General features: G+C 49.2%; 1 protein-coding gene across 6 annotated transcripts in view; it reads right to left on the reverse strand.

Annotated features, from left to right (window-relative positions):
* The window catches only part of BSDC1 (BSD domain containing 1), a 38,411-nt gene that overhangs the window by 14,429 nt on the left and 12,199 nt on the right, over positions 1-11,783 (reverse strand). For all 6 annotated transcript variants that reach the window (XR_001005378.1, XM_011974057.1, XM_011974056.1 and 3 more), the window contains 5 exons: positions 10,308-10,362; positions 7,848-7,963; positions 7,347-7,415; positions 7,102-7,180; positions 5,424-5,903 (listed from right to left, as the gene is read on the reverse strand). Coding sequence is in view for 5 of the 6 variants with exons in the window: in XM_011974057.1 (XP_011829447.1) it covers positions 5,424-5,903; positions 7,102-7,180; positions 7,347-7,415; positions 7,848-7,963; positions 10,308-10,362 (799 nt within the window). In the remaining variant the exon portion in view is untranslated. The remainder of the gene's footprint in view (positions 1-5,423; positions 5,904-7,101; positions 7,181-7,346; positions 7,416-7,847; positions 7,964-10,307; positions 10,363-11,783) is intronic.

The following is an 11,783-nucleotide window of genomic DNA, read 5'->3' on the forward strand; positions in this document are numbered from 1 at the left end:
GGCTAATTTTTTGTATTTTTAGTAGAGACGGCATTTCACTGTGTTAGCCAGGATGGTCTTGATCTCCTGACCTCGTGATCCGCCCACCTTGGCTTCCCAAAGTGCTGGGATTACAGGCATGAGCCACTATGCCCGGCCTGTAATCTTTTTTTTAAGTACCTTTAAAAAGAGTGGGTCCCTCATCCTCCAATGGCATGACCAGTAAACATCTTCATTTCTTCTTCTCTGACTACTCCTCACCAGATGCCTCGGCGCTGAGACCTACCCCTCAGCCCCGCTCCCACATTCCTTATATGGTTTCCTGTATCATCCTCTCTTCCAGCCAAAGCATGGTCTCTGGGGCCAGGCAGACCTGGGTTGAATACCTACTCCTTCACTGTGTAGTCTTGGGCAAATTATTGTGGGCTTCAGTCTATTTATAAAATATGGATAAAAGCACCCTCTGCAAAGAACCACTGGAGAAGCTTATTAGAATGCAGACTTCTACCCTGTCCACCCCCGATCCCAACAAAGACTCAGCAGGTCTAGCTGGTGGCTGGGAAGGCTGCATTGTTAAGTTGTAAGCAGGTACCTGTGTGATTCTGTGTAGACCTGGGCCTGCAGTTTGAGAAACAATGGTGTTAGAATTAGAGGTATGAATATAAAGTGCCTATTACGTATATACACATGGCTATGTAATGAATGGTGCTGCCTTTCTTCTAAGGGCCTTGTCTCAGAGTTAAGTCATTCTGTACAAGGTACCTCAGCAAGTCAGGGCAGCCAAGACCCAGTTGTTCTGACTCTGCACCTACATCTCTCTGTGCCTTCAGGACACTTAAGTGACATTCATCTGGCTGTCACCACAGGCTTCCTGTGGGTTAGCCAGACTCTTGGTTGCTTCCTCACTTCAGGGCTTTGTCTGTGGCCATGACAGCTTTCCCTAACCTCAGACTGCCCTCTAGGGACTTGAAACCGTCTCTTCAGGCTTAAATGCTACAGCAGACCCTTTCAGGGGTAAAGAACAGAGTATCCACTAACATTTCTGGAATATTCCACATCTACCTCTTGGGTGGGTATTAACAGTCCCCGTATACAGATAACGAAACGAAGGCTTCAGGTGGCACAGGGAGATGTGAAGCTGGGCTCTCTCTGCCATCTGCCTCCTTCCACCGTCCTGTCCTGTCACATAAGGAGAGCACTAAGACCTCCATCACAATGTGCACGTGGCAGAGAGTTGACCTGTGCTACAACTGAAGACTTCAGGATGGAGTTCTACTGGTTTGGTTTTGAAAATGGAAGTTTTCAGGTGATTGCTAACTTTGTAGTGCTGTCACTCACAGCTCATTTTATTCTGTTTAATTGGCCCTCTGCTTCCCCAGTTAAGAAACAGAGGCAATACTGCTCTTAGGTTACACAGTCAGTCATGAAGTAAGGTCTTAACCTCTAGGCTCCTTCCAGGCCACGAGCCTGCCCCAATCTCTCGCCCCTTCCTGTGCAGAAAGAAGTCCAGTCTCTCAGAACAGACGTATCCTGTGACAAAATGTAGGTGGGAAGCAGCTCTGCAATGATAGGAATCACCCTGGGACCCAGTAAAACCCTTTGGCTAGGGCACCCTAAGAGACTCTGCTGAACCCAGAGACCAAGCCTTATATCACCCTAGGACGTGGGCCCAAGAGGAAAAAGGAGTTACTTTGTCTCCAAGCCCCCTTTCTTCCTTTTAAGATTTATTTCCTCTACTCTGTTCCCACTGTTCCAGCCTGGTCCAAGACTCTGGCTGCCTCCCACCTGACTACAGTTGTTTCTGGTGGGTCTTCTGTAGCACATCCTGAGCCTCTCCTTTCACAGGCCCCGAGGGCAGTAGAGGCAGCATAGCAGAGTGGTTAAGAGCTTATGTTTACTTCTCCTATAATTTCAATTCCATCCAGTCCCCAACCACTACTAATTTTTTCTGATTAGCCTTTGTAGCCCAATTCCAAATGAAACCTATAATTTGTAACCCTCCAACTGTTTCACTATCCCTCATTCTCTCCCTTACTCAGCTCATATTCTATAAGCCATCATTCTTATCACTTCTTGCATATACTTTCTTTTCTTTCCTTTTTATTTTTTTGAGACAGGGTCTCAGCTCTGTCACCCAGGCTGGAGGGCAGTTTAGCGATCTCAACTCACTGCAGCCTCAACCTCCCCACTCAGGTGATTCTCCCACCTCAGCCTCCCGAGTAGCTATGACTACAGGCATGTGCCACCACATCTGGCTAACTTTTTGTATTTTCTGTAGAGATGGGGTTTCACCACAATGCCAGGGCTGGTCTTGAACTCCTGGGCTCAAGCAATCCATCTGCCTCAGCCTCCCTTAAGTACTGCAATTATAGGCATGAGCCACCAGGCCCAGCGGACTTTCTTCTTTTCATCCACTGATTTTACCTGGCTAAACTTGAACCTAATTAGATCCAACTCCCCATCTGCTCTGTTCCTGCACCTAAGCAACTGAATGTGACTGAACAAAAATACAACAGGTTGATGGTCTCACTTAAAATCTACAATCACAAGGGCCCTGGGACCATCCACCCAGCAACCCTATTATACCTGTCAGGCCCATCACCTACTCTTCCCTCTCCTACAGGACTATTTCATACTCTCTGAAATATTTATTGGGTGTGACTGATCTCAGGTTCCTACCACTAGAAAAATAGGAAAAAGTACACAGATCTCACAGGGCTTTTTTTTTTTTTTTTTTTTTGAGACGGAGTCTTGCTCTGTCGCCCAGGCTGGAGTGCAGTGGCCGGATCTCAGCTCCCTGCAAGCTCCGCCTCCCAGGTTTACACTATTCTCCTGCCTCAGCCTCCCTAGTAGCTGGGACTACAGGCGCCCGCCACCAGGCCTGGCTAGTTTTTTGTATTTTTTAGTAGAGACGGGGTTTCACTGTGTTCGCCAAGATGGTCTCGATGATCTGACCTCGTGATCCGCCCGTCTCGGCCTCCCAAAGTGCTGGGATTACAGGCTTGAGCCACCGCGCCCGGCCCTCACAGGGCTTTTGTAAGGATTAACATGCATATCAAGTGCTTAGCACAGAGCTAGACACACAGAAAGTGCTCAGAGAATGTTACCTCTATTATCGTTTCCCCAAAGCAGGGCTCTACTTAAATTTCTGCTCTGATTGAGGATCTATCATGAAACAATTATCCCGTCTACAGAGGAGCAAACAAAGACTTACAGAAGATTAGTAATCTTTCTGAAGTCACATGGCTTATGAACAAAGTTGGGATTTGAACCCAGAACTGTCTGAACTCCAGAACCCACACCCTTAGCATCCATGCTCTGCTGCTTTATGGCCCCAAGGCCAACCTTCTGAATCCAGCTTAAGGTTTTAAATTCCGAAGTTCTATTTCTGAGTCAACCCACTCACCCTTCTTGTACCTCCTTCTCCTGGGAGAGAATACAGAAGAGTGGGTTTAGGTCACCACCCCTTAAACATGCCCCATGACCTTTGCTAGCTGGTCCTTGTAGGCCCCCTCATCTTAGACTACCACTCCCCTGCACCTGCCCCAAACTCGTCAACTCTCCTATACAAGGCTTGACTCCTTGGCGAAGCAACGCAGATGTCCAGAGATTCCTTCTTTCTCTGAACTCCTCCAGTACCAGACTGGCCCATCCTGCTTTATGCTCCCTCACAAAGACTGCGGCTTCTGCCCCTCTCCCACTCAGTGTCTCATAAAGAACAGGAAGGAGCTTGGGCCGGGCGCAGTGGTTCACGCCTGTAATCCCAGCACTTTGGGAGGCCAAGGTGGGCAGATCACAAGGTCAGGAGATCAAGACCATCCTGGCTAACACAATGAAACCCTGTCTCTACTAAAAATACAAAAAATTAGCTGGGTGTGGCAGCATGTGCCTGTAGTCCCAGCTACTCGGGAGGCTGAGGCAGGAGAATGGAGTGAACACGGTAGGCGGAGGCTGCAGTGAGCGAGACTGCGCCACTGCACTCCAGCCTGGGCGACACGAGTGAGACTCCGCCTCAAAAAAAAAAAACAAAACCAGGTAGGAGCCCAATGGATGACCTCACTGATCAGTCAAAAGGGAGGCACTGGGTTGGAGACTGGAAACACCATGGTTTCCATCAGGGAATAGGTTAGAGGTGAGGTGGGGTTCATTTCCCATCCACTGTGGCAAACCAGTCCCTTCCTGGGCCAGCAGGCCAGGCCTTACCTGCCGGGCAAGCTTTGTGGCTGTGGCTGGTGCTGAGTGTTAGCAAAGACAGGAGGATGCGTGTGTGAAGTGTGCAGGTGGTGGGGGGACTGGGAGGGGGGCGGTTCTTAGTGATAATCAGCCATACCTGAAGTGGTATTTTGGATGTGGTAAAAAGGCTGACACCAAGGCTATCCTTGTCCTTTAATTCCTGCAGTTACAGAGGTTGCTCTTTGACATAAACTCAGAGTCTCCAGTCTAAAATTCCATTATACAGATAAGAAACTAAAGCTCCATTACTCAAGCTGGGTCACTGTAAGTTCATGGATGTTCATTTTATTCTTCTTTAAACTGCATGTATGAGTTTTGTTTATATATTTCATAATAATAAAGGCCTGGGGAAGCTGAATGACTTTCCTAAGGCTACACAGGACGAAGACCCTTTAACATCAATGTCACTGGGATTTCCAAGCCAGGGTAAGGTTAAATTGTCCAAAAAGATAGAAATTGGCACAGTGTGCTAGTTAAGGGCATGGGCTTGGAGTCAGACAGCCCTGGGTCTGGATCTGGGCCTCCTGGCCATGTGAACTTGGGCATTACCTAATCTAATATTTTTGGGCCTCATTTTTTTCATCTGTAAAATGAGGACAGTAATACTGAGAAATTAAGTGCCATATAACATATTTAGCATGGGATCTAGCATCAAACTTGTTTTGTTGACTCTTAAGATGCCAACAATTGTAAGATGCATTCTTATTTCAGAGATTAATGTGCAACTTAGAATGAAACATGTTAGCAAACAGTCAATATATAGCAGCTGTCATCACTACTGGAAATGAAAAAAATCTGCTCATAGTATTCTAAAAAGGGACAAGGAGACAAATCTGCCTTGGGAGGTGGCCCTGACCCCACACAACAATGGGCTTAGACCTCTAGACCTACCTTTTTTTTTTTTTTTTTTTAAATTTTAGTTTTTGAGATGGAGTTTCGCTCTTCTTACCTAGGCTGGAGTGCAATGGCGCGATCTCGGCTCACTGCAACCTCTGCCTCCTGGCTTCAAGCGATTCTCCTGACCCAGACTCCCCAGTAGCTGGGATTACAGGCATGTGCCACCATGCCTAGCTAATTTTGTACTTAGAGACAGGGTTTCTCCATGTCGGTTAGGCTGGTCTCAAACTCCCAACCTCAGGTGATTCGCCCACCTCGGCCTCCCAAAGTGCTGGGATTACAGGCATGAGCCACCACTCCCAGCCCAGACCTACCTTTCTTTCCATTGTTGGAGGGTGTAGACTTCCCACTGTCCGAGTTCAGCTCAAACACCCGTAAGTCTGTGGGAGCCTCCTCCCTCAGAGTCTCTACTCTGGCTGGAGGCCTGGGTTCTGGGCCGCTGGGGTGGCCAGCAGGGGTTAGGGGCTTGGAGTGAATAGGGGGCGGGGGTCCAGTCTCGCCCACATCCACAGCCAGGCCCTGTTCCTCCAAAGATGCCTCTAGCAGCTTTTGGGACAGGTCCTTGGGCAGCACTGGTGCCTCAGGTGCAGCGGCCGGGTTAGCAATCTGTGTCACGAGGGAGACGCTCTCGCTGCTCTCTGATGGAGTCACCTCTGCTGGGGGCTCAACTGAGGTCACCAGATTCTCTTCACAGGGGCTCTGGGGGCCAGGTCCTCCTTCAGGGAATGTAGAAGTTTTGGTCACAGGAACCTTTGCCTCTTTTGGAGATGTGGGTGAAATGCCCATGAGCTCCTCTGTAGAGAGAGAAAGGGAGGGGCAAGAGGGGAATGTACCCTGGCCAGCCCTAAGACAACCTTGGGGCCGGGCGCAGTGGCTCACGCCTGTAATCCCAGCACTGTGGGAGAACGAGGCGGGTGGATCACCTGAGGTCAGGAGTTTTTGAGACCAGCCTGGCCAACATGGTGAAACCCTGTCTCTACTAAAAATACAAAAATATTAGCTGAGTGTGGTGGCACATGCCTGTAATCCCAGCTACTCGGTAGGCTGAGGCAAGAGAATCGCTTAAACCCAGGAGGCAGTGGTTGCAATGGGCCAAGATTGTACCACTGCACTCCAGTCTGGACGACAGAGCAAGACTCTGTCTCAAAACGCAAAAAAAAAAAAAAAAAAAAAGACTCAATAGTGTCATTTAGCTCTCCCCTTTGCCATCACAATGCTTCTGCAGACACTCCCTGCTAGTCAAAAGTCCTGCTCAGCCCTGGGGCCTAATGCCTGGTGGGCTTCCAGCAATGCAGTTCAAGGGGCTGTTATGGATTAGAAAGCCAAGGCTCAGAAGTGAGTCAGTTTTGGGTTCAGGTTGGGCTCTGCTACATCCTAGGTATATGATTGGGCAAGTCACCTAACTTTTACTCTTAACTTACTTTTATCCTTAAGAGGGGTAATAGGGTGGTGGTAAGGACTCTGTGTAAAGCTCTTAGTGCAGCCTCGACATATGGTGTAAACACTTAAGAAATGCATTAATATTATATCATCCAGAAGGCTCCAACGTGCTGTTATAAACTGAGCTACAGGTAGAGGATGCACAGCTCCCTCCCTAACTCAGTGGTTCCCAAACCAGCCTGTGCATTAATATTCCCAGGGAGCTTGTTTAAAATACATGTCTGGCCGCTTCTTTACAGTCTTCTTTAGAAGGTGGGGAAGGGAATCTGGATTTTCAAGAAGCTCCCCAGTGACTAGGCGGCAGCTGGTTCATGGGCTGGCAGGGGAATCTACACCAACTGACACATGGGATTTCTGTAGCTAAATCGGAATTCCACTAGCCTTGTTCAATATCTCCTTGTTAGCTCCGTCTATCCTCAGCACATACAATGTGCTCGTTCCCTACTCTTCCCTGATGGGCGCCAAGTCTCTCCAGGCTTCAGAAAGCATGGCCCAGCCCAGAGTGTCCCACACAGATGTGTCACTTGCCCTTCACCTCTCAACGCCTCTTACCTTCCTCCTCCTCCCAGCCAGGCTCTTCAGAGATGCTCTGTTCCGCCCGCTGCTTCAGGGCGTCCCTCCGGGCCTGCTCCTGAATGTGGGGGAGCAGATGGACACAGGAAGTCAGGGCACCCTCTTCCCAGATCCTGGTCCTGATCCCACAACTCTTGGCACCCTGTATCCCTTTCTTCTCTCAATAAATCCAGCCTGCTTCCCCCAGGGTTGAGTGGGGACCTCCCCAGGCTAGACCAGCGTACCTGCTCTAGCTGATGGACTTTATAGAAATACCGATGCCAGAATTCTGAATGGGAAACAGCTGCTGGAACCTGGAGGGAGGGGAAAATGGAGGTGAGACTTTGGGAGTATTTGTGTGGGGTCTGTGTCCCCACCCTTATCAGTCTATTCCCAGCAAGTCTATCAGACCCAGTAAGTGGCTTAGCAGTGATAGAGCACTTCCATCCTGACCAAAGTTTTGGCCAGACCCACCTTCCTAGTCCAGGTTGGCCAAGGAGGGAGAAAAGAACTCCCATCAGGCTTTGCTGGCCCTTTCATTTCTCACCATTCTCTGACTGCCAGAAGCCTGGCAAACCAGCTTCTCCCATGTGAGTTCTCGGCTCAGGATATGGCTGGTCTGGCTCTATGGAGCCTCCCAGTGCTCTCCGAGCCAGATGACGCCACAGTGACTCTGAACATGTCCCTCCCACCTCCCAACACCTCAAGCCTGGAGCTGGCTGAGGCCCTGCAGACTGGGCCCTCACCATCTTGGTGTAGAGGGCCCGGATAGAGGGGCTGCCTACAAGGAGCTCTGAGATCTCCCCCTTCTTCTCCTCCAAGCAGAACTGGGAAAGCCAGGCGTCAAACAATTCCGGGGGCCCTGCAGAGGGACAGATGCTGACAGTCAGTTCCCTTGGTCTGGGGAAAGAACACTGGGCCTACAGAATATACCTAAGGCTGGACATGGAAAATGAAGAAAGCTTGTGTGTTCAAAGCCACTTAGCCAAGGGTAGGGGGTCAGGCAGGGTGAAGGGGCGGGTGTGCACCTGAGTGATCTCCAGAAGAGGCTGCAGTCTCCATGTTCTCATATCCCTGCTCGCTTTTTAGCCCATGGCACCTGGCTACTGAGTCTCCTCATCTCTGAAACAGCTGCTCTTAGGTCACATGACCCCAGCTGCCAGAGCCAACATCTATTTCTCTGTCTTCCCTCTTGTGACCATCTCTGACTCTGGGGGCCATTGCCTTCCTCCCGAAGCCCTCGTCTCTCCTGGTTTCTCACTCCTTTGTTATTTTCCTCCACTTCTCTGGTTGGTCCATTTGAGTCTCTGTGGGTTTTTTGTTTTCCTTTCCTTTCCATCTCTCTCTGGCTTTTTTTTCCCCCAAAATAATTGCCACTAAACCACAAGTTTCAACCTCATCCTCCCACTGTGTCTCTCTTTGCAGCCCAGGCTACTCTCTTGGCCCCAGATCCAGAGTTCCAAGTACCCCCGATACTTCTACCTGCAAACACACCATGCGCTCATTTTCCTTCCCACCTGATTATCTGACAGGGTTATCCAATCTGGGGGCCATCCTATCTCCTCCCTTATCCAATCACTCTAGATCACACTTCCTCAGTTGTCTCTTTTTTATTTTTTAAGAGATAGAGTCTTGCTCTGTCACCAGACTGGAGTGCAGTGACACAACTGTGGCTCACTGCAACCTTGAATTTCTGGGCCCAAGTGATCCTCCTGCCTCAACCTTCCAAATAGCTGAGGCTACAGGCACACCATCACGCCTGGCTAACCTGTGTCTTTTATATGCACACTGTCCTCTCCATGCCACCTGACTCTTCCTAGGTTTTGGCCTTACCTCTGACACGGGATTCCTACCTAGCCTCCTAACTGGTCTTCCTGTCTTCTGTCTTTCTATTTCATTCTTTACAATGCTGCCCCAAGGGCTGCTTTACAAAATGCAAACTCTGATCACCCCAGGCCTCAAAAACTTTCACTGGTTCTCTGTGGGAGGCCTTTTTAAGCTGGAGTCCAAGATGGGCTTCAAAGGGTTAAAGAATTCCCATATTGCACAAAAAGTTTTGTGGAGAGAGGGCTTGTCATTTTCAATAGATTTTTAAAGGCCTTTGTGACTAAAGAGAGGTCTAGAGCTACTACTGTGAGTCTTTTAGGCCAAAATTCCAACTGCCTGGTCTGGCACACCAAGCCCTTCACAATCTGGCTCCCATGAGCTGCTCTCATTGCCTTCACTTCCTCATATGCACCCTTTAACCTAGCGTTACTAAAAGGTGGGGTGCTCCCTGCTCTCTCTCCCAGCAATCTTTGCCTGAATGCCCTTCCCCACTTCTCATAGTGAAGTTAACTGACGTCTCATTTAACCTTAAAACTCCAACTCTGTCCAGGTGTGGTGGCTCATGCCTGTAATCCCTGCACTTTGGGAGGCCGAGGCGGGTGGATCACCTGAGGTCAGAAGTTCGAGACCAGCCTAACCAATGTGGTGAAACCCCGTCTCTACTAAAATTACAAAAATCAGCTGGACACAGTGGCAGGCGCCTGTAAGCCCAGCTACTCGGGAGGCTGAGTCAAAAGAACTGCTAGAACCCGGGAGGTAGAGGTTGCAGTGAGCCGAGATCGCGCCACTGCACTCCAGCCTGGGCGACAAAGTGAGACTCCATCTCAAAAACAAACAAACAAAACCCAACTCCAGCATCACCTGCTTGGTTCCCAGACCAGGAAAGGTGCCATTCCTCTGGGCTCCCACTGTCCCGCTGCTCTGTAGAAGCAGTCATGCTGCTCTCTAGTATTTCTACTTTATTCACTGTTTCTGCTTTCTCCCTCTTAACCGCTAGTTCCTGGAGGGCTGGACTAGGTGGAGGGTTTGGCTCATTTCTGATCTCCAGTTTCCATCATGGGGTTTGCTGCATGGCAGGGGTTTAGCCAACACAAGCTGAAGAGAAGGCAAGTGGGGCAGCAGGGCTGGGAGGGAGGCTGAGCTAGGGATGAGGGATGAGACGGGCCAAGTCCCTGCAGGGTGGGCAGGACAGCTCAAGTTCAGGAAAGAAAAGAGAACATCAACCCAATCCACACGGTATAAGGTACACACTAGTCTCACTCTGGTCCCCCTACATAGCGGGTGCCTGGCCTCTGCTACCTGAGACAAACAGGGCCTACAACCAGACCCCCTTAGTCTACTTGCCCTACAAGCCCACCCCCTCACTGCTACCCTCTCACCATCTGGTTCATTGCAGTAGGTTGCTGGGTCCGACTGCAGGCTATAGAGGCGAGCCTGTAAGAAACAGAGAAGAGGAAACAGAAATCCTGAGATGCTGGGCATAGAAAGCACCCTTTCTCTGCCAGGATACTCAGTCAACCACAACCCAGCTTCTCCCTTGTTGGCTGGGATACCCCCAGGGCACTTGTTAATTAGCACTGTGGCACGGAGAGTGGAGCACTAGGCTGGGCATCCAAAACTGGGGTTCCCAGAAAAATGGCCTTTCACCCAGTATTCTACCCCAGGAGCTAAGAAAATACAGCATAAGCAGGCTACAAAATTATTTGTAAAATGCTTTGTAGTAGTGAAATTTGAAAAATGTTAGTGCCCATATATTAATAAAGTCAAAATTTAGGGATAAATTTTAAAATAACACAATTTCCCTCCAATTAAAACCATTCAAGAATTTATTAATTGTATAGCCAGTCTCTACCAAGTTACGTTCTCACTGGGACCACAGGGTGGCAAACTTAGCTGGCAAAGATGAAGTCCACCTTTCTTCCTCAGTATTACAGGAAGCATGGGCTGTCTGTAAGTGGTTTTGGTGATAATTCACTGTCATTATGGCTCAAAATCTTATCAAACATTTTCACAATTCCACTCACAGGTTCACTAAGTGGTGGTGCTAATACTAGTGCTTGTTGATACATACTTGAAAAATCAGTACTTTTGGAACAGAAGTTCAACATGGGCCGGGTGCGGTAGCTCACGCCTGTAATCCCAGCACTCTGGGAGGCCGAGGTGGGTGGATTGCTGGAGATCTGCGGTTCAAAACCAGCCTGGCCAACATGGTGAAACCCCGTCTCTACTAAAAATGCAAAAATTAGCTGGGCATGGTGGTGCATGCCTGTAATCCCAGATACTCAGGACGCTAAGGCAGGAGAATCACTTGAACCCAGGAGGTGGAGGTTGCAGTGAGCCAAGATCACTCCACTGCACTCCAGTCTGGGTGACAGACAAAGACGCCGTCTCAAAAAAAAAAAAAAAGAAGTTCAATGTGATAAAATGCTACAAAGCCAGCCTAGGCAACATGGGGAAATCCTGTTTCTACAAGTATAAAAATTAGCTGGGCATGGTGATGTGTGCTTGCAGTCCCAGCTGCTCAGGAGGCTGAGGTGGGAGGAGCACCTTAGGAGATGGAGGCTGCCGTGAACTGTGATCGCACCACTGCACTCCAGCCTGGGGGACAGAGTGAGAACCTATTTCAAAAGAACAAACCACAAAGAGGGCCCCCAGCTGCCATGACATTATATTGTAAATTTAGAAGAAAACTCTCCATGAAATAGAAAACACAATGTAGCCAGGCGTGGTGGCTTATGCCTGTAATCTCAGTACTTCAGGGGGCTGAGGTAGGAGGATCACTTGGGCTCAGCGGTTTGAGACCAGCCTGGGCAGAATAGGGAAACCTCGTCTCTACAAAAAAAAAAAAAAAAAAA

Source organism: Mandrillus leucophaeus, unplaced genomic scaffold, assembly GCF_000951045.1.
Source record: "Mandrillus leucophaeus isolate KB7577 unplaced genomic scaffold, Mleu.le_1.0 Scaffold141, whole genome shotgun sequence".
NCBI classification, from domain to species: Eukaryota; Metazoa; Chordata; class Mammalia; order Primates; family Cercopithecidae; genus Mandrillus; species Mandrillus leucophaeus.